This window comes from Argopecten irradians, chromosome 3 (genome assembly GCF_041381155.1).
Source record: "Argopecten irradians isolate NY chromosome 3, Ai_NY, whole genome shotgun sequence".
NCBI classification, from domain to species: Eukaryota; Metazoa; Mollusca; class Bivalvia; order Pectinida; family Pectinidae; genus Argopecten; species Argopecten irradians.
In genome coordinates, this window is record NC_091136.1 from 32,400,765 (window position 1) to 32,425,108 (window position 24,344).

The 24,344-nt window shown below is 35.5% G+C and overlaps 1 protein-coding gene across 4 annotated transcripts in view; it reads left to right on the top strand.

Annotated features, from left to right (window-relative positions):
- Positions 1–24,344, top strand: part of LOC138318263 (1-phosphatidylinositol 4,5-bisphosphate phosphodiesterase beta-4-like) — a 77,930-nt gene that overhangs the window by 4,133 nt on the left and 49,453 nt on the right. For 3 of the 4 annotated variants that reach the window (XM_069260470.1, XM_069260471.1, XM_069260472.1), the window contains exon 2: positions 17,983–18,101. In XM_069260470.1, coding sequence (XP_069116571.1) covers positions 18,018–18,101 — 84 coding nt within the window. In that variant the 5' untranslated portion in view covers positions 17,983–18,017. Of the gene's footprint in view, positions 1–16,352; positions 16,497–17,982; positions 18,102–24,344 lie in introns of those variants that run through there. The other variant, XM_069260469.1, reaches the window with a different exon arrangement.

Here is a 24,344-nt window from a genome sequence, read left to right on the forward strand (position 1 = left end):
TTGGTTATTGAAAAATGGAGGCACAAAGTATCAAAATGTCATGAAACCTGAACCTTACAAAAATAAATTATGATTGAAATAAAAAGTTTATGCATCTATCTGTAGAATACGTTCTAGATCTATTCTGTTGTAACCATTTTGATGTGCTCTGGTCTTTGCCAATGTCCAATTACACACATCAATCTGGAGACTGCTATTAATTATACAGAAAAAAATGCTGAGATTTCAATCCATGGAACTTAATTATCACACATTCTTCCTGTACCCATTTATTGGATGTCCATCTTATTGCTTTGTGTGACGTCAATCTGACATTTCGGCTGCAAAGCATTTATTACCCAGAGACACATACTATCTCCAGCTTGATGTATTTAATATCTGTACCAATCATTGGACGTATGACTGCTAAGGGCCTCTATAGGCATTTAGTAGGAAGTATAAAGACGGATGCCTAAAAATGTATAGATTCTGTAGGAAAATGGATCATCTACATGATTCGGGAACTTTACAGGAATCTTTATTGGGATGCCAACTGTATTGATGTTATATGGCTAGAAGTCATTGCTTGCTGAAGATTTTATACACCTCATCATCATCTTCCTGTCATTGTATAGAATATGATACATTCCATGACAGATGACTCCTGATCAGCATTCCTATAATTGAGTCCAACTTCTTTGAATCACACTCAAATGCGATAATCTCCATTTTGTCAGTTGATATACATGTATAACATAATAACATTGCAATCATTAATATTTTGTGAAAATCTTCCAAGAAACAATAACTTTACAGCATAAAATTGATGATCATAATACTAATTGCTTTAGCTGCATGTCCACACCACTTGTAAATATATACAATATATGTGCTTTGTTGACAATTTGACAGTGACCATCACCATGGAAATTCAAAGTCACCTAGAAATTGCTGGACACTGCATGGCATTTAGGTACAAAACTTTATTTTAATACTACCTTTCAATAGTATTTTACTTCAGCTGAAATTTATGCATTTCAGTTATAAATGTTTAATTGCAAGAGGTACATATTTCAAGTGGTTCATTTGCTTTACCTGTTGAGTACCCAATAGAATTATCATCATTTAACCCAAACCCTGTATATGTTCATCTGGTGGAGGCTGTATTCGACCCAATAAGCACCCTCATTCCCATAAGTGCCCTCCCTGGTTTTGAGGCCCTAATTTCATTTACCTTGAATTAAACGCAGTCTGAAAATATCAATAAAAAAACAATCATTTGTTTATTTGATTTCTTTTGCAAATTAGTTTATATGGCTTCCTTGTGGAATAGTTTTATGAATGGCTAGTCTTGATTTGGTTTTATTAAGCGTCTCCTTATGCCTTTATTGTGTATTAAGTTGAATACGGTATTGTAAAATATGTTATTTCTGCAATTTGTTACATCTTTGTTACGTGTATTGCACAAACAGAATTGGTCCTTGACATTGATGTACCGTATCATGGTTTATGATATGTATGTCCTCTCGCTGACTGGACATTCAAGGCTTATACTCAAATACTTATACGTAATGAATCTTTCTGTAATATATAATACACATATAATAGCTGATTATATTGACAAGATACAGACAATGAACTTCTAACACTATCAATATGTAGTGTGTAAATAAAAGATGATCATTCATTAAAGAAAATATAGAAACCAATGATTTGGTATTGTTTAATTAAGGTTGTTACATTGGGGAAATATGTAGTTCTCCTTAAAGCTTGTGAAGGAGATGGTTTTTGATGCTGTGAAACAGCATTCTTAGGTACACTCGGCGAGCCTGTGCACATCAAAACAATGAAACCACTCTGCGATGAAAATTAAAAGTTGTTTTGTTCATTTCATGTAATACTTGATGGTATGAAAAATAAAACCCCAATATTCAAAACCACAGACATTGAATTTGTACATACATACACCATGGATGGAGTGTTTTAAGTGTTCAGTTGGGACTCTATGATATTGGTATTACTCCAAGATGGTAGTCTCCCGAAAATCACAAATAGCACCTTCTTCGCTGTCTTCCTCCGCGGCAGACTTTCGGTGGATTTTGAATTGTGTATGTTTATTTAAGTTTTACGTAATTCATGCTACTGATCGATTATTATTATCAAATGTTAGGAAGGTTACTAAAAAAGAAAGTTCTTATAACGTTTATAAAGTTTTTTGTGTTGGTTGCATTGACGAACTATATCGATGATATTATTGCGCAGTAAAAGTTAATAGTTTAAGTATGTGTTTCCTCTCTTGATCTGTCACTGGGAGTTGTGTCTTTTGTTTATCGACAACTGCGTTACATTGAAAGGGGAAAGGTACAAAATTTATCAACATAAACTTACAAAATATAATGATAATATATATCTATATATGTACGAGCATTTTAAAGTGACAAATAAACTTATATTGCCGTGTAATGTACGGTAGCCTTATGTTTGAAGACTTGCTAAAGTCTGATGTATTGCATGAAGTTTTCTTGATATTAGCGTTCTTATGAATTCAAAATAAATTTGAGTGTTATAAGTAACCAAATATTGTACCTTTTACTTGGCAAAAGTATATGGCCATGTTTTATTATGAGTCAAAAGTCGGCAAAGCACAACTCACGGTATAATGTTATGCACGATAATATCTCGCCAACCAGTTACTGTTAGGCTTACGAAGACTTGCTGAAGTCCGGTACATTACATGAAGTTTTCTTGATGTTAACTGCTAGCGATCTTGTGAATTTAAAAGAAATCCAAGTGATATACATAATGAAATAATGTACCTTTTATTCGGCAAAAGTATCTGGCCATGATTTATAAGTCAAAAGTCGTCAAAGCAACCCATGTAAGTTTTCTAAAAAGGAAACCAAAACATGTCCGGAAATGGTAATATTTCTAATGTTATATTTTTCCGAAAATATTCTTCAATGTTAAGTGGATATTAAGATACGGATATGTTTACTTATTATTATTTTGTGTTTGAAGAGACATTGATGAAATTGATAATTTAGTAATTAAAAGAGAATTATAAAAAATGATACTCAGATTCTGAACGGTTTCATTGGTGTCGAAATCGTTATTTCAGTAATAAATTAGATATAAAATTTATTACAGTTATTTCAGGAAAACAAGTTATTCAACTTATTGTTCTTGAAAAACTTTAAATAAAATATAAATAAAAAATAAATACGGTATACCGTAAATGTATTTTGTTAAAATCCGAAAATCAACACTGCACACTTAAAGTATACTAAATTCAATATTTAAATGAAAAACCTGTTTTTTATTATTTGGTTTGAATCCTTCAATCACAGCATCTATGAGTGGCCTTGGCACTTTGATATTTTTTTTTTGGGGGGGGGGGAGACTTTACAACACATTTACGGTATGTATTTTTAGGTTAGATATGGAAAACAATTGATTTCATTCTTCATTCATGGTCAATAAACTTGAGTTGAGATGGTAAATTTTCAGTAACTTGTAATATTAAAGACTTCTACAATAACTTAATCTTTGAAGTGTGTGATGTCAATGATTAATTTTATTATAATTGTTCATTCTGAATGGAGTAACATGTACAATCATTGTCATTAATAATTCTTATGGTGACTGATTTCCTGTCTTCCTAAGGAATATCTAAATAATAACACAAGAAAGGCTTGCTGGCCTATGGGTGCTTGTCTTCATCTGTCCCCAATCTAATTTTGTCTGGAGACTTGGTTTTGTTTCCTGTCACAATCCCCTTTACACAATAGATTAAAAGTACCCAGAGATTTTACAACTTAACTTTTATGACACTGTCTAATTATCATAATAAGTGATTAAAAGAAATGAAGGTCAAAATTCAATCTTTAGGCTTTGGTTAAACCTTGATCCTGAGGCCATTTAGTTTTCTTTGTTGGGTTTCATCAAGTCAGTACCTTTCACTGTACTTACATTTACCCTTGGTATATGAACATGTAATTAAAGGCAATTTAAAGTGGTGTATAGATGTCTGTACTGGCTTTGTTATGGAGATTTATTGCATAGAAAATTCTATATCATCTTCAGTGCCTAGATATATAACATGATTCTTTTCATAGGAATACTAGTTATCACCAGAGTAGGTAGTATTACTCCAATAGTAGTATTGTAAAAGGATACTTGAAGCATATGGCAATGCAAGAAAATTGCATTGTTGACCACAAAGATTTCAGCCAATCAGTATAAAAGGCAAGTTCAATCAGCCATATTAATCATGATGGTTGACCCAGATGGTAGTCCTTGATGGGGTTTGCTTGAGGAAGGAAACTAGTTATAGCCATATGGTCATACAGGTGTCCCTTTCATGTCCAATCAAGGAATCAATGAAAACTCAGTTCAACCTGGATGAGATGAAGGAGAGTGTCCTTGACTACAAGACAATTACACTGACTATTCTTGAAATTTTCACAGACCCTCCATTATGGTTAAATCTTGAATTATTAAAACTTAACTCAAACCCAAAAGCAAAACTTAACTCAAACCCAAAAGCAAAACTTAACTCAAACCCAAAAGCAAAGAAATAGGATATGAAGATATGATGAAAGAATAAAGTTTTGGATGACACGTAAAAACACATATTCACCAAGAATAACCTTCACCCATGTCTAACACCATGCAGAGCCTGAAGATTATTAAATGTCAAAATGATTTCTAATTAACTGGTAATGTAGCATATTAGCAATTAATATGTTTTGCCAATGACAACTTTCTTTTTGAAAATACATTGTAATATTAATGAAAAGTTTTGAAAACAATTACTTTTGCCTAATTTTCAAGGGCACGGGCTATATAGTGCCAGGCTTTAATGTTTTGTTGAAACACAAAGCAGTATTGCAGTTGCCTATATTGATTAGCTAAAAGGCAGAGAAATATCAAAGTTGAGAATACCAGATCAAGATGAGCCAGGCTATATGATTTGTTAAATGAATGAATAGAAATTAGTTATGTGGGGCCTTGTCAAAATTGATTAGCTATTGGCAGATCTAGAGAATACCAAAGATGAGATAGAACACCAGGTGAGCAATGTTGGTGTGATGGAGTTCTTAAGCTTATTATACAAGAATGAGTTAGGAAATGACAGAGATGACAACCATCATATTTAATTCATACCTATTTATGGCACAGTTCTGACAAAACATGACAATATTACTTGAAGCTGCAGGTCCCTAGTGCACATCTCTCTTACAATAGATGACTCAATATATAATATGGCTGGCTAAGTTAGTAGGTCTGGACATGTCTCAATGTACTTGTTACAGTTTCCAATTCTACTGACTTGTACCAGATATAGGTCCTAACATCTAACAGAAGCCTTCAGCTTGATGAGGATGAACATTTCTACATATATATAACCATGAATTTGTTGTAAGCATGTTTAGTATATATTTATAGTGTATTAAGTCTCTTTTTTTCCCATGCTTCAGTCCTATCTGAATGCTTTACAATAGATTTAAGCTTTATACTACTATGGTTCATGTCTCAGTGAATTGAAACACCTGTATTCTGTATACCTACAGATAGGATTCCAGTGTAATACACTATTTAACAGCTGTTATAACTTTAGAGATTTGATAGGAAACTAAGCTGATCAAGGATTTGATAGGACTTCTGGCATGGCTTTGCTTTGTTTTCTGATAACATTGGTACTCAGATCTAGACTGGACCAGTATATATGTTTAGCCTGGGTCTGTTGGGACCTGTGTATATGTAGTCAGTGTTGGTTTGAATCTTTCGGGACTGAACTGGAGAATCAATGGTGTAAATATCAATGTGGATCAGTATATAAATGATGTTGTTTGGTCAGAATGTTGATCCACTCGTTAATTGTGGCCCCAGTGGGATAGGGTAGTGTTACTTTCATTTAATCACACATGGTACTTGGTGAGGGATTGATTCCTATCTAAATACCATAGTGTCATAGGTGTATTGTTCTTCCATCTGTATCTATGATATGTATAGTACATTGAAAATTGAAGGTCAAATATGGATTAGCGTTTGATATATTATGTACATGAATGCCATTATTAGTAATTCCTTGATTATTAATTAGTCTTAATATTTTGTCAAAGAGAATAGCATCCTATATTTATGCAAGTATTTGGACAGTTTAAATATCTGGTAACACAGGCACATTTTTTTTTATCAGTATTTGCATCAATATACAGGCAAACTTTATTACAGCTGTTTTTTGTACATTTACCTTCTCTGGTCTATTTAACTCATAACTGAAGCTTTTTACAGTCCTCCTCTCTTCTAGGTAAAGTGTCATATTCTTACAGCGCCGTTACAACAAGCGTACGTGTGACGGCCAGTCTAGTAGCCTAGGTGGTTCCGTTGATTGGTAGCTAGTCAGGTTGCATGTTATCTAGTCAGTTTGCCAACGACATTCAATAAGCTGTGTAAGCACGGCTCTCATTGGCTGTAGCTTCAATGTAGGGGCGGAGCTAAACAGTCGGAAAATATCTGTCGTCGATTAATAAGATCAGAAACGTGCACTGTACCATATACATAAAATGATCGGCATCGTAAGCTTCATAATGTAAAAAGATTACACAAATACATTTTAATTACCTCATGTATAGACTCTGAATCAGCGCTAATCAGTGAAGTACGTATGGAAAGAGCTACTGTTGTAGCGGAAAAGTCAGTCGAAAAAGAAATCACCTGCTTCTGACAAATTATAACTTTACCGCAAGGTGCAGAAAACCAAATCGGTTACAATGTACGACCGACCATCGTGTCTTGTCAAAATATATTCCGATAAAACACGTCTTTGACACATACCTGGATGTCAGTAGGGATCCTATTCCAGCTGAAGACGTAGATTTTTTAAAACTTTGTCACCAGTATTTAATCAGAGAGATGCATTTGAATCTAGTGTTGACAAATTTCTTGGCTAAAATCAAACTACCGCCGCGCATGCGCCAACCTGTGAGGGTCGCGCAAATATGAATCAAATTAAATTATAAGTATTTAGGCAATGCATCCAATCTCGACGTCTACAACTAGAATAACATCCCCTACTAACTTCCAGGTATGTATCAAAACCGTGTTTGATCGGAATATATTCTGATAAGACATTTACAGCCGTGCTACCCCAACTGAGAACGATGCGTGTATATAAACCCCTACCGCTCTACCGCTGAATTGTATGAATGAGTGTACTGTAGCGTGTTATTTATAGACTCGAGTACTGTCGCCAAATCCACAGGTAAATTGGTACTGGATGCTACTCTCGGGCTTCTCATCCAGCTTAATGAAACTGAATGGCTAGTTAGCTTAACCGATCTATCTACAATGTATCATCAACAATGCGTGTGTATCTACTTAAAAACAAAACAAATATTCTTCAAATTGCATCAACATTCACTTGACTAGTATTTCTTTATTTTAGATATTTTAACAAATCTTCATATTTCTTGTAAAATTGCATATGAAACTCCTTATAGATCTAGCGATGCTCATTACGTAGGGAACCGCCATAACATGTACTGTCCTGGCTGCAGGCCGTGTGCAAAAAGTCAAAACACACGTGGGATTTATAAGAGGAGTCCTAAACTGTCATATATTTAGGATTTTCAATAAGTGGTTGGTAATATTATTACAGTAAAACTGACAAGCTACAAGGTTACAATAGATCTAAACCCAACACATTAACAAACACGATGAAAGATCCATTGGAACGTTGGTAGATTAGATACATAACGTTACGCTACAGTATGAATACTCCCCGAAGTCCAGAGAAATGGCCAACAATTTATGAACAAAACATCCTCAAAACATTCGCTTAATAAGTGAAACAAAACAATAACAAATTTTTAATACAGTGATTGAATGTATACATTGTAAAAAATTAAATAGTACACAACGTGATCAAACACATTGTACAACAGGGTCGGGTATGAACATCAAAGACCCGCTGGCTCCGCCTACTTCTTAATGTTGTTGGCGATCTTGTCAGTCAGGGGGCAATCAGTCGGGCTGCCGATGCTTCACCCAATCAGTGCCTTCGTTACATGCCACCTAAAATCTAATCTACTGCATCAGTTACCAGCCTACTAGATCAGCTACCAGCCAACGTGTCTATCGAGTGAATGAATGTAAATAGGAACACTTGTTGTAACCGCGCTGTAATAGTATTTCTGCAATAATCTTATTTACATTTCATTTTTTTCACATGAATTATACCTAGGTTTAACTGTGTGGTAGCTACGCTTATCATATCAGAGCCCCTGGTTCTATTGTTTTTGTTATTTGTCTCTGTACCACTCTGTACTTGATTAGGATTTGTTATGTGTTCTTGGTATTCTTTATTTACTCTGTATGAATTAGCATGATTGTTTCTGAATTCTACATGTACCATTTCTGTATCAGGTGAATTTAGTACATCACATTATCAATAAAGTATCTATAAAATCTGGAACCAGTTGTTAAAATGACATGTTGTATATACATAATAGGGTAAAATTTACAATAAATAGATCTATAAATAATTTTATATTACACCGTTATTGAATAGTATATATGGTAACAGCTGTGTTTCTGTGGACTATTCCAGGCATGTTATGGTATCACCATTTGTAAACATACTTTTTTTGTGATTTCATATAGAATGCTTTATAAACTGAAAACCCACTTACTTTTGTGGTGACTCATGATTAATATCTAACAAAATTTTAATGACAATTTAATTTTGCGATTTGGACTTGTGGTTCTGCTGTAACTGTACATGTACTGGAGACATTTCCGTGGCAAATTGTGTTAAACAATCTATAAATGCCCTTGAAATGCACATGAAATAATTTCACAAAAAAAAAATTTAATTTACAGTTTTATGCGGTTCAAAATTTATACAATTTAAACTAAAAAGAATAGAACAAAATTAAAAATGGCAGTTTGAAATTTTCGTGATCTGGCTTTTAAGGTACATGTATATATTATGTGACTCCATTATTGATAAATACTTGTCATATCAAATTTTTGCAATCATAGAAATGTTCCGCAAAAATTGTGAAATGTATCATTCCTGCAAAAATTTTCGGCTATTTATTATTACAAAATATACAAACAAGTAATTTTTTGTGTACCTGAATACACATGATCACATTATGCATGTTCTTTTAAGATTTCTTCCTATAAAAATACTAGACAAGCAAATTATATCGAATTAAAACCATTTATGAATACAAATGTCATGAATCTTAGTTATACCGGTAAGTCTAGATGATTAAATTTCTTCAATTATTGCATACATTTATTTGAGCAGATATTTGAATCAAGCTATGGAGGCCTAAGCATGTCATCATGAATGTCTACAGCTAAATTATACATATACATGTACATATATAAAGAAATATTAGTTAAATACATGAAGCAGAGAAAAGTAATTTATTTCATCATAGTCAATATAGTATTGGTATATGTACATATGTGGAACATGCAGATATATATGTCATATACATTGGGTTATATTTTGTTCACAAGTGTATCCTAATAAAGCAGTAGAGAAAAGTCAGTTAACACAGTCAGTATGTCCTGGGTACATGAAGTACATACAGATATCTTTAGAAGTGTGATATTCATATTCGTTGGTTATATTCTATGATGAGTTTTAAGTTCACAAATGTGAGTAATGACGTAAGCGTTATAAATCAGATGATTTTACAGCTGCCATTTCTAGTAGAGGGACAATTAATCATGGGCTGATCAGAGAGAAATCTGAAAATCTTGAGAGTTCCAGTTTAAGAGCTGTTTGGAAAAAATACTATGCAATGAATGATTTACTGGTATATTGTTAAAAATTTCTGTGTACTTTTCCTGTTGAAAGTTTGACAACTTAACATAAAATTTGAATTTATCAATATTGCAGCTTGTCAATAAAATTCCATTTAAAATTCCATTTTTTTTCTGTAAATGGTTTTATTAACTTCAATCACCACACGTTGTCCAAAAAGGTGAACCTCTTATTTCTTATCTAAAGTTATAGCAAGGAGTCTTTGACAGTATGAACATGCATGAAATACAATGGTAAAATATTGCCTTATAGTGTCTGAAGTCATTGAACAGATTTGTCTGGAGATCTTATCTGTGATATAAAGGCTGATTTTTTTGAAATTTGGTAGACATATTTTCATGACATGCAAACAATTTTATTTACATGTACAGTAAACCATTAACATTGACGGTCATGTGTCTGACAGGGGCCAGTAAATGCAATGCTGCATTGAATTCATGTAAAAAATAAAATAGCAAGATCTTTCTTTTTGTATGGATTCTTTTTGTATGTATACATACAGTAAAATATTGCCATATGATTAAACTCAAAAATTACTGTGTGCGTATTACAAACGTCTTATACAGACCTTGAAGCATCTTACATTCAAATGTAGTTTGGTTTCTTTTGCGTTCCTTTTGTTTAGTTTCCTTTTTTTTTTCGTTTTTGTTTGCGTTTGCATGTCAAGATTCCTTTCTTTCATTTGCGTGTGAGCTTTCATTTAGATATGTTTTCTTTTGTTTGTGTTTGTTTGCATTACATCAACCGGATATACTCCTTTTTCTTAGCTCACAAAGCTTATACGAGGGGTGTTCCAAAATTATTGTTAGTTTGGTGATTTCTCTTTGATAGAAGTAATTCTGATCATTTTGCTTTGCCCTGTCACTCGAAGTACTCCCCCTCTTCATTTATGCATCGTTTCAACCGAATGATCCACTTTTGGAAACAGTTTTCGTACTCTTGAATTGGTATACTCATAGGAAACTGGTAAATGGCAGAGCCAAGGGCATTTCTTGATTTATATTTTGTTCCAGACAGGTGAAATTTTAGTTTGGGGAACAAGAAAAAGTCACAGGGGGCCAAGTCTGGTGAATATGCAGGGTGGGGGAGGACAGTGACCTTTTCTGCCTTCAAAAACTCCATTACAATGCGCGCCTTGTGTGCTGGCCATTATCAAGTAAGAGCCTGAGGTACTTCAAACCTGTCTGTGGGCAGCGGCGTTTGTAGACTTTCTTAAGTTTTCGAAGTACAACGTCTCTATAATACTTCGCTGTGACAGTTTTGCCTTTTGGAACAGGGATTTGAATGATTGGACCCATGTTATCAAAGAATATGACATACAATACCTTCCTCACGGTGCGTATTCTTTTAGCAATGTTAGGGCGCCTGGCGTTTTTGTTTGCCCAGATTCGATTAGAGCATTTTCTTTTGGGTTCGAAAAAATACACCCATGTTTCATCACCTGTGACCAAATTATCAAAAGCCTTTTTGCTGTATTTTGGGTATTTCTTCAATAAGGATTTGGCCTTGTCAACCCTGGACCTCTTTTGGTTGTCAGTTAGTAAATGGGGTATCCACCAGCTGGCGTTGATCTTGCCCAGCTTAAGATGTTTCTTTAAAATGCAATGAATACGTGCTAAAGACAAGCCTGTCATTTTAGCTAACTGCCAGACAGTGTACCTTGCATATTTTTCAAGGATTTGTCGAATTAGTTCAATGTAATCCTTTGTTGTTGTTGTTGCAGGGCGACCTGTGTGGGCAGCATCTTTAAGCTGCTGGTGTCCCGACTTAATCGAGCAACCCACCTACAAATAGTCATATATGACATTTGACCCTTCCCATATATATCACACACCTCATGATGAATATCCACTGGCTTTAAGCCAAGTAGAGACCTACCTTTGATATAGGCCCCAATTTCAATTACAGAGGACCTACCTTTGATATAGGCCCCAATTTCAATTACAGAGGATTCCGCTTATTTGCATAGGTCATTTTCCAGAAGAAAATATGCAAATAACCGGAGTATTCGAATAGGCGGAAATGACATTTTGCACCTCCGTTTGACCCCACACATATGTATGTGAATAGGCAAATAGATATCGTTTCGTTAACTTGATAAATACGTAAATTATTTACACTTAAAACGAACCACAAGTAATTATTTTCGAAGTTGTAAATCAATGTTAATTGTTTAATAACAAAAAAATATTCCAATATTAGATTCTTGTTTACGTTAGATCGATCAACACGTGAATATTTGAGAAACAGCTAAACGATCGATATCAAATGCAATTAGATTCTACTAAACAGGATTGGATTTGTGTCTACAATTCTAAACCTAAATAATAAACAAATTTACGTACATTTGCCTGGCAAAATGAACTTACGATCGTGATTAAACTTCAAAGTGCCGATCAACTAGTAGTGTTGCTTTTACATATGTGCATATGAATTCGAAAATGGCGGCAGGTGATGAAGCCATTGCGTTCACACGACCTAAATGTCTTTTGAGAATTCTCCCTGTATTGTTGATCTATACGGCGAATAGCTTGATAACATTTCAGAAATTAATGCATATTCAAGTAGCAATGAAACAATTAACGTAGCAAGTATCTTTTGTATCCTAAGCTTACATACTGTACGAAACTTGCGGCAGTCATTGCACGCCGACTTTGCATGCTTTTATGTCTCGTTCAACGAGACGCTTGATACGCACATGTCTGTCGTAGTCAACAAGACTCTGGTTGAACGAGACTACTCATGAATGGCGATTGTTGTAAGGAAGCATGGTTTCTCCAACCGATCGCGAACTAAGGTACGTTACGTTAATAAATAAACATATTTGAAAGTGCAAATGCTTTAATTAGATGTTTAAGTCAGTGAATATACTAAAGTTATGATCAACCGCTGCTGATGTAAATCGTAACAGCGTCGAATACCTTTGCAGATTCATGCATAAAATAACAAGCCATACTATAACGTTAATCTGTTACCAGGATGATTTCTAGTAAAAGCGAAGTATTTTGAAACATATATCGGCGAATTTCGCTAAAAATATATTGCAAAATTGAAAAATATTCGATTTTATTTTTAGAATTTCCCAAATATTTTATTCAAATAACCGGAGGTCATGTAAAAGTCTATGCAAATACACGGAGTTGAAAAACAAAGATAAAGAAGGAAAAAATCGGGACCGCAGAATTTTATGCAAATAACCGAAATATTCGAATAACCGTTATTCGATTATGTGGAGTCCTCTGTACGTTTTCCACTCTCTTGCCAACCATATTTGTATAACGAGTGTAACGAGTGCGCTACAAAACAATGTCCACAGCACCAAGGTCAGTGTAATTGTGAGCGAGATATTTACCTATATCACGCTATCGCCATGAGGTAGTTTTAAGCCCATTTAGCACGATTTCCACGAGATATTGCGCAAGTAACATTAATTTCGGAACATCCCTCGTATTATGGGATACTGCAACGTCCAGCGTCCGTCAACAATCGACTTCTTCTCCATAACCGCTGGTTGGATTTCAACAAAATTTGACTGGTAGCATCCTTATGGGCTACTAACTGAAAATTGTACAATGATGGGGCCGACTCCCAGGGGCCTGATCATGAGGGGTGGGGTCAAAAAGGGTCAATTTGGCTATTTCCATATAAACAATTTCATATCTGAAACCAAGCACGGGATAGCACCCATAATGCAATTGTAGCATCCTTATAGGGTGGGGATTCAAAATTGTTCAAATGATGGGGCTGACTCCCCTGGGGCCTGAGGGGTGGGGCCAATAGGGGACAATTTGGTTATTTCCATATAAACGATTTCATTTCTGAAACCAAGCATGGGATAGCACCCATAATGCAATGGTAGCATCCTTATAGGGTGGGGATTCAAAATTGTACAAATGATGGGGCTGACCCCCCCCCCCCCCCCCCCCCCCCCCCCCCCCCCCCCCCCCCCATCCCCCCCAGGGGCCTGAGGGGCGTGATCAAAAGGGGTCAATTTGGCTATACTCATATAAACGACTTCTTCTCTGAAACTAAGCATGGGATGGCACCCATAATGCAATGGTAGCATCCTTATAGGGTGGGGATTCAAAACTGTACAAACGATGGGGCTTACCTCCTGGTGGCCTGAGGGGCGGTGTCAAAAGTGGTCAATTTGACCCCTCTGCACCTAAACATGGGATTACGCTCATAATGCAATGGTAACATCCTTATAGGGTGGTGATTCAAAATTGTGCAAATGATGTGGCTGACATCCTGGGGGCCTGAAGGATGGGGTCAAAAGAGGTCAATTTAGCTATTTCCATATAAACAACTTCTTCTCCGCAACTAAGCTTGGAAGAGCACTCATAATGCAATGATAGCATCCTTATAGGGTTGGGATTTGAAATTGTACAAATGATAGGGCTGACCCCCCGGGGCTTTAGAGGGCAATAGAAGTGGGTCAAAAAGGTCAATTAGGCTACTATTTTCATATAAATTACTTCCTCTGTGAACCTATGTATTGGATAGCATATTTGTATGGTATCAATAGCATCATTATATGGTTGTGATTTAAAATTAAACTTTTGGAGTCAATTTTGCTAATTTTTCTAATTGTAAGAGTCTTTTTGATAATTACAAAAAAAACAAACTGGTGAGCGATACAGGCCCTCTGGGCCTCTTGTTTTGATTGGGAATTGTTAGCAATTTAATATCCTCTATCTGATGTGACTAAAAGTGACTAGTGTGAGTATATGTAAAGAAGCTTATAATCACCTCTCCTCTGTCTGATGCGACTAAAACTTACTAGTGTGAGTATATGTACAGAAGCTTATAATCTCCTCTCCTCTGTCTGATGTGACTAAAACTGATTAGTGTGAGTATATGTACAGAAGCTTATAATCTCCTCTCCTCTGTCTGATGTGACTAAAACTGACTAGTGTGAGTATATGTACAGAAGCTTATAATCTCCTCTCTTCTGTCTGATGTGACTAAAAGTGATGGATGACGTCTCCTGACAGATCTGTTTCCAATTCGATGATGCATAGCCAAGACATTGTAGGAGTCTGGAGCTTCTGTGGACTGGGCTAGCCATATTACTGTGATCAATAACGCTACTACACAAAGAATTATTCAAAAGTATAGGCAATAAACGGTATCAGCATTTTGTTGGCAGTTTTCTGCTAAAGCACCCTGTTTATCTCTGATAGTACATATAGTACAAGATGAGGAGATTAGATCAATCAGTTGTAAGTTTAACATGAGAGGAAAAATTACAATGAACAAGCAAAACTGCAGGCCTTTAGATATAGATATAGACACACTAATTATAACTTATTTCATGATAATTGTTTGCTGGTGACTTTGATAATGACCTTGCTGAACGTTGTGGACATACAATTGCAACAGAATTTTTTTTCCTTTTTTTTTCGAAATTCTTTTCTTTTCTGTTCCTGTTTGAAGAGCAAAATTTAGTTACCTCTGTCAATGTAAAGTGGGATCCTTGTTAAAATGCCTTGTTGCATAGTTGTATGTACCCTGTGTGAAGTCTCTCTCAACACATTACAAGAAGATGATGTATTGATGTGTGTATACAACATCAGGGCAGTCGAGGTACTGCTTACATTTGCTGTTTGGTGGAGCTCCCAATGATTTAGCTGAACTCTGGTACCTAGCATTCTGGTAGTGAATCAATATCTGTCATAACAGCTGTTCAGTTTGAATCAGTTTAAATTAATTATACATATAGATTTGTAGTCTGTTTCTCTGTCTACTCTCATGCTCTTTGCTGATGGCTGCCAGCATGAACGTTTATGGTTGTAAAAATCATCATGTTTTGAGTATGGTAGTCTACAGATATCTGGCCTAGCTGCTGTTTATAACAGTCAAGTTAGATTTCGGTGAGGAAATATCAATTTGGTAAATTCTGTTGTTAATTATTTGGACAGAGCCGAAGAGTACAAAGTGTGTAGTACAGAATGGATAGTAGGTGATCATGATGTCTGTGTCCAATGTTTACTGTGTAGTACAGAATGGATAGCGGGTGATGTCTAGATCTGCATCCAATGTTTACTGTTTCAGTTTAAATCAATAAAGATTATACAGAATTTGATTTTTTTATTGATTTTAAAAAGTGTTACAAAGGTCTTTCTGACTTTGAATTCCAGATCTATTAAGTTTGAGAGCATTTTCTGAATGATGCAAAGATGTAATGAGGAAATGTCGGTGCATAATCAATGTTTTTTTGGGTACATGGAGGAAATGTGTTATTGCTATGATATCGGTGATTTTGTATTAAGTGGTATGGATCAATTTGTGAGGGAGGGATCTTTGGTCCCATGTAATCAGCTGTGTGTTAGTGAAAATGTTTACAAAACTGACAGTGTAGATAAAGTAAGCACTTTAAAGTAGAATTAAATATGGTATCGTAAATCAGAGCTATTGGCTGGCCCCTGTACTCTGGTAGCTCTACATTTTGCTTAAATGGCATGGTGATTTATTAGAATCACTGATAAGTTTCACATGCTGTTTACAGTAGACACATGTATGGTTGAAGCTGAGGGGATTTCTCTGGTCCTACCTACTACCTGTAGAAAATCATTACAGGTTGAATTGACAGGTGGGCATATTGTGCATTAGAGTGTTGAGCGAGTGAAAGCAATTTGGGTTATCAGGGCTAAAACAGGAAAAGGTATGTACAAAGTTGTGAATGTGTGCATTTGGTCTGTCTAGATTTTTGTGTCACAGTTTTTAAACCATTACCCTCTGTCAGATAATGTCTGCAGAACATTTTATTTACCTTTAAATACTGTAAGGTGTCTTTATATGTAATGTATGTGTTACTGCTTAATAATATCATCATACCTAGTAATAGGTGGAGGCATGTAGCCAGTAAATTACTGTAAACCAGATTTACCACTGATGTAGACTCACATTTCAGAGATGATCATGCATATGATAGTTCGTGTGTGTAGTGGCCCCATGGGATTGGACTTGGATGGAACATTGCTGACCAAATAGCACCCAGCTAGTGTTCAGAGTTTCTGGTTCAAATCCCATTATAATTTCTTCTCTCCTGTTGCAGAAATGGCGCTTAACTAAATACCCATGGCAGTGTTATAAGATCTTGATTCAGAAATGAGGGATTATTTTATCAACATTGGATGTAGATCATTGGTGGCTATATAGCTAGCTGTATATAGACGTAGGTAGAGCACATTGGTAAAGCATCCAAAAATTTCAGCCATCTTAAAGGAACCTTGACAGGGAATGAAAATTACTATGTTGTAACCAGGTATTCATTGTAAGCTTGTTTGTTATAAACATGTTTTATTGTAGAATAGGAACTGAGCAAGTTCATTAATGATCCTTCAAGTCTTTTCATTGATTAATGATAAACATGCATAGACTTCAGTAGAAATGACATTTGTGTGATCCTGCAAAATAATCATGTATACTATGATTATAAGGATATTTTAAACAAAGGACACTGAATACTATTGTGTCACTCGGCCTGGTAGGACACAGATGTTCATATGGTACCTTTATCAATAATACTGACCACATACATCCTATTTACGTACCTGGTATATGATATGTTCATGTGTAGGAGTTGTTTGTTGATTGGCATGCTATACCACCAGATACAATCTATAGCCAGGTCTCTCTGATAGGATCCTAAACCAATCAGTCGCGGTTCCCTTATTACTGATCATGCAATAGGTTTGACATGGCATGTGCCTCAATCACCAGTTGGTTTTATGTCGTAAGTGGGATAGCTATATGGAGCATATCGTGATGTCATGGTTTTATCTTCAGAACATTTCAGAAAATTTTATAATTTAGGCAAAGAAAATCAAGCTGTTTATATGAACATGACCAAAATGAAAAAAAAAAAAAAAAAAAAATGCAAAGCATAGTTATAGAAAATGTCTTTAGTTAAAAGTGTAATATATACAACATGACAAAATAAGGCATTGTTCAGAATAAGGTACTTTAAGAAGAGAAAAAATAGATTAACTCCATTGGTATACAGGTGAAAGTCTAAACCTGTATCAAAAGTTTTTAATTTTGTTAATTTTGATGAAAGTAGTTGGTCCCATCCTATCCTTGAAGTTTTACCATGGGTCTGTTACCACAGCTGTTGGCTTTAAAATTAAGCTTTTTGTGTCTTTCAGATGATGATGTAACCGGACACATATATACCCTGGTAATGGCCAAGGTGACGGAGTTCCAGTGGAGAATTCCTGTTCCACAAGACCTTCAAGATGGAGCTGTATTTGACCGCTGGGATGAGGTCAGTTGCTATGCATCAATACAATACATTATATATGCAATTATCATCCTAAAGATATCATATGAACTAGGTTTGGTAAGTAGTTATAAAGGTCATTATGAACTGGGATCATCCCAAATGCTTGTTGCAGCTAGTGGCTACCTCACTGATGCTGTAACTATGGGAGGCCCATCACATGCCATCTAGAGCATATAGAGTACATTATAAATGGGGTGGGATGACTGGTTTGCAATTGTCAGTATGTATAATGTGACGTTTGGTAATTTTGGCAGCATGCTTCAGTGAGAACTATATTAGGACATGATGCATGATATATTGAGTGAAAGAAATGCATACATGTATCAGAAAGAGTTAGAAATCACAGATCTGATGATCCAATGCTTTACAAATCACTTTTCACTCTGATCTGCAGATTTTCAATAATATTGAAAACTGTTAATTGGTTAGACCAGTGTGATTGTCAACTTGAATAATTAGCCTAGCATAATAATACAACACCAGACAAAATAAAGTTATTTACATGTATTTTGATTCTATCATTCTGAATCTGTTGATCACATGTACACTTGCATTGGTGTTTGCCATATATCATATATCATGTATCAATTATATTGCAGTATCTGTTAATAAATTAACAAAACTGGTCTGTTTAGAAAGATATCTCCCAGCTCTCTGTTCACAAATATATAACCTATATTCAACTGATCTTACTTCAGTATTCAATAACTACTGTGTGATACTATTTGGTGGCCTCAAGATAATAACAACGCTATGAATAACCAATTAATTGTTTGGACTATTTAATTAATCACTTTCAATTTCAGTATGTTCCCCACGGCTTACACAGATGAATAGTATACATAATAGAAGCAATCATATATGGGTGAACAATAAATTAACTTCATGAATATTTACAGATGAACTTTAAATCCTACAAGTTCATGACTTGCATTATCTGTATTTTTTATCTCCAAAGACTAATCACACTGATGAAATGATGCAGGGACAATATGTATGTTTCAATTATTCAACTATACATATAACTAGTCATAAATTGACTTGATGGTGTCGGATGATTCCTGATACAATTTACAGGCAAGATAGTGTGATTCAGATCTGTTCTTAACATGCAATATAGATACAGTCATGACAAATATGTCTGTTATCTTTTTGCAGCATAGTCTACATAGGTAAATTTATTTAAAATATTATATATATAGGTGAATTTAGTGTCCTAAAAGGACCTACATGTTATTGGTGTAAATTTTCCCCTCGTGTTATAATGTCACATTCAGTAATTACCTTATATATATTGCATATTTATATATATATCAACCACAAATCGTCAGAATTGACAACCTAGTCGACGCACAAAGAGAATTATGAAAATATAGCAAGTATTTGACTTGGTTTTAGGATTAATTAGATGATATCTCATCATACTCATGAACATGTGCAATGTATTATAGTAATTTTGAAGACTACTTGTATCTGGTTACAAAACAACACATGTGACAGCAATGATTTTGTTAGTTAACGTCATTGTACCCAAATTGATACTGTACCCAAATTGATACCCTAATTGAAAAAAATACCTAAAACATTTGTGTTGTTAAAGTTTACCTTATTTCTCAGTGGTGATACCAAAGATGCACCATTTATTGATAATTACACTTCGTTTCATGTAACTATTTCTGTTATTTTCTTTGAAATATAGGCTAACTTTGAAATTGATAACTCTGTCTGAAACATGTTAATCCCTAGAAATGTGGCCGTGCGACAATTACTATTTGTATTATAATAGTGGTTTTTTTTTCAAAGTGTAAGGCCTCCTCAAGGAAAATTTTATCAAATAATGAAATTTAAGATATAAACACTTAAAGATGCTCCACCGCTGACAAATGGTATTTTTTTCACTATCAAAAACAGGAGCAGACGATTTAGTATTTTTCTTTAGTTACAAAAATTACTTACTTTACACTATTACCACCATTGAAAAAGTTCGAGCTTCTTATTTTATTTCAAGTTAGAAATATGAAAAATAATTAATTGCATCCCGAAAAAATTCTGTGGCACTATATCGTATATGGAATGAAGTACTGATTGCGCATGCATCAAAGGCGAAAGAAATTATTTCATATTATTTTTTGTGTTAATTAGGCATATACATACACGATTCAACACCAATAATTGTTCAAATGATGAATATCATTTATGCTCTGTCGGCGGTGGAGCATCTTTAATAGAAATAGATATAAAATATAGTTGCCACACATTATATTTTTAGCCCACCATCATCAGATGGTGGGCTATTCAAATCGCCTTTCGTCCGTGGTCCGTCGTCCGTCCGTCCTTCCGTCCGTCCGTCCGTCCGTCCGTCCGTCCGTCCGTCCGTCCGTCCGTCCGTTAACAATTCTTGTTACCGCTATTTCTCTAAAAGTACTGAAGGGATCTTTCTCAAATTTCATATGTAGGTTCCCCTAGGACCCTAGTTGTGCATATTGTATTTTGGGACTGATCGGTCAACAAGATGGCCGCCAGGCAGCCATCTTGGATTTTGATAGTTAAAGTATGTTACCGCTATTTCTCAGAAAGTACTGAAGGGATCTTTCTCAAATTTCATATGTAGGTTCCCCTAGGACCCTAGTTGTGCATATTGCATTTTGGGACTGATCGGTCAACAAGATGGCCGACCAGCCGCCATCTTGGATTTTGATAGTTAAAGTTTGTTACGGCTAATTCTCAGAAAGTACTGAAGGGATCTTTCTCAAATTTCATATGTAGGTTCCCCTAGGACCCCAGTTGTGCATATTGCATTTTGGGACTGATCGGTCAACAAGATGGCCGACCAGCCGCCATCTTGGATTTTGATAGTTAAAGTTTGTTACCGCTAATTCTCAGAAAGTACTGAAGGGATCTTTCTCAAATTTCATATGTAGGTTCCCCTACGACCCCAGTTGTGCATATTGCATTTTGGGACTGATCGGTCAACAAGATGGCCGACCGGTGGCCATCTTGGATTTTGATAGTTAAAGTTTGTTACCGCTATTTCTCAGAAAGTATTGAAGGGATTGTTCTCAAATTTCATATGTAGGTTCCTCTAGGACCCTAGTTCTGCATATTACATTTTGGGACTGATCGGTCAACAAGATGGCCGACCAGCAGCCATCTTGGATTTTGATAGTTAAAGTTTGCTACGGCTATTTCTCAGAAAGTATTGAAGGGATTGTTCTCAAATTTCATATGTAGGTTCCCCTAGGACCCTAGTAGTGCATATTGCATTTTGGGACTGATCAGTCAACAAGATGGCTGCCAGGTAGCCATCTTGGATTTTGATAGTTAAAGTTTGTTACCGCTATTTCTCAGAAAGCACTGAAGGGATCTTTCTCAAATTTCATATGTAGGTTCCCCTAGGACCCCAGTTGTGCATATTGCATTTTGGGACTGATCGGTCAACAAGATAGCCGCCAGGTAGCCATCTTGGATTTTGATAGTTAAAGTTTGTTACCGCTATTTCTCAGAAAGCACTGAAGGGATCTTTCTCAAATTTCATATGTAGGTTCCCCTAGGACCCCAGTTGTGCATATTGCATTTTGGGACTGATCGGTCAACAAGATGGCCGACCGGTGGCCATCTTGGATTTTGATAGTTAAAGTTTGTTACCGCTATTTCTCATAAAGTATTGAAGGGATTGTTCTCAAATATCATATGTAGGTTCCTCTAGGACCCTAGTTCTGCCAATTGCATTTTGCGACCACCATCTTGGATTTTGATAGTTTAAAGTTTGAAAAGCAGAAAAAAGAAGTGTAAGTTTGAAAAGCAGAGAAAAGATCCGTCTTTCATTTGTCAGACATAGATCAATCTTTGGTGGGCGCCAAGATCCCTCTGGGATCTCTTGTTATTTAATCACGTGCAAATTGCTCTTTTTATAGCATTATTTCTCCATCTTGATTTTCACTAAAACTGTTACTAGATTCAACTATCTTGTAACTTGATTGATGCATAATCATGTTTGTAGTTTTTTTTACATTGAATATTTTTACAATCATTAAAAATAATTGAAAGTGGTCTTTTGACATATAGATTCTACACCACATTGGAACTACATAGGTTTAGGTGAATGCTACAGAAAACTGAATTTAAATCATTGAAATATCATACGCGTCATAACGTGGTGTTACGGGTAACTTATTCAGTACCGTACTGAATTAGTGCAGGTACTGTTGTGAAAACACTTGCACAATTTTTACAGTAAAATGTTTAACTGTATTCAGTATAACTCAGTACAATAAATGCAACTACACCCCCTTTATAAAGTAAAATCCCAAAAATCTATGTTTATTGATTTTTCTTAATTTTATACATTTTTTCTTGCTGGGTATCAATTTGGGTTCACATCATGTGACAAAACTAGAAATTTCGACACTTGATATTAATCGTTCTAACAGTAAAAATAAGCACGGTAATAACAAAAACAAAACATCAAAGTAAAGTTTGTATGCTCTTTTTGAAAACAAAACAGATAAAAAGTGAAGCACACCAAGCAACAAATGTCATATAAGAGAAATATATGAGTATTGGTATCAATTTGGGTACAATGACGTTAGTTTGATTAATTAATGTCCTATTAACAGCTATGGTCATGTAAGGACGGCCTCCCATGTATGCTGTGTGTTGCGTGTATGTTGTGCGAGGTGCGTGTTTTGGGAGACTGCGGTATATTCATGTAGTGTCTTCTTGTATAGTGAAACTGTTGCCCTTTTTATAGTGCTATATCACTGAAGCATGCTGCCGAAGACACCAAGCAACACACTTCACCCGGTCACATTATACTGACAACGGACGAACCAGTCGTCCCACTCCCTGCATGCTGAGCGCTAAGCAGGAGCAGAAACTACCATTTTCATAGACTTTGGTGTGTCTCGGCCAGGGGACAGAACCCAGAGCCTTCCTCACAGGGGCGAACGCTCGATCAACTCAATGCCAAAAGTGAGGCGGTGCCAAGGGAGGCATTAGGAAACATAAAGTCAGTTAGGAAGAAGAGAAAAGATAAAATCCTAAATTTAGTCGCCTTTTACGATCATGCAATAGGGGCACCAGGTACAATTCTAACGCCCTACCTGCAGGGCTAGACAGCAATGATTATTACATGTCTTCCTCAAAGTCAATAACATCTCTTTACACAAAATACATAGCAAAATAAACGTATTGTTATCATTTGTCATAAAGTAATGGCTGTATACTTGGATATATTTTCCAGTGTTTGATTTCTTGATTTGTATTTTTCGCGATAAGTATGACTGTTAATTACCTTTTGCAACATAGTTTTCCATAGACACAAACCTTATTCGAAACGGAAAACGCGTTAAAACAACTTTTGCGTAATAAGTGTAAATTTTCCCCTTGCATATTTCCAGTACCAGTATGTATATCACAATAACATAGACGGCTATTATTGAAGGTTTCATACCTTCCCATCAGTGTACCTAATCTTGTGTCAATCATGTTCATTCCCAGACTATCAATATATCTCAGCATTTGGACTTGCAGACTGTACAGCTCTGATCCTAAACAGACCCTGTGTATGTAATACCATGGATGATTTCACAGACACGAATGGCCAGCCATGTATTACTCAAATCAATGCAAGTTCATGGATAATGAATAATTTTATAAGGGAACCTTTTAGAATTATTTTATGCTGTTGTAAAATGATCATATTGTTTAGAGAAACAACAGAGAAACACAGGGGGCTGTCACCTCACCAGTGACCTCACACTGTGTACAATAGCTCTGGAATGGAGCCATTTATTGATGGATTTATAACATTACTGGGAACATGAACTGTTGCTCACTGCTTTTGTTGCCTGTAGAAATCTCTGTACCACTCATTGTACTTTAGACATGTGTTCAACTTTCACATATTTTATATTTCTGCCACTTAAAGGGTAGGTATCCTTTTAGTCTGTGTGATGATCAACAATAAGCTAACCGTGATTCGTGATTCGATTGATTGAACTTATATTAGCACTACTGAACTGGAAATGTGTCCAGTCAAGGGACAAGGCAATATCACATTAATCCATTTAAGTTCCTTATATCAAGATTTATTGACACATTGAACCAATTGTCCCTAGTCCTTACAACCCCTATGGCCTGATATACTTAGCCCAAGTCCTCAATCTTTTGGCTCCATGCATGTGTATGTCTCCCTGGACTAGGAATTAATGTTCTCCCATCCAG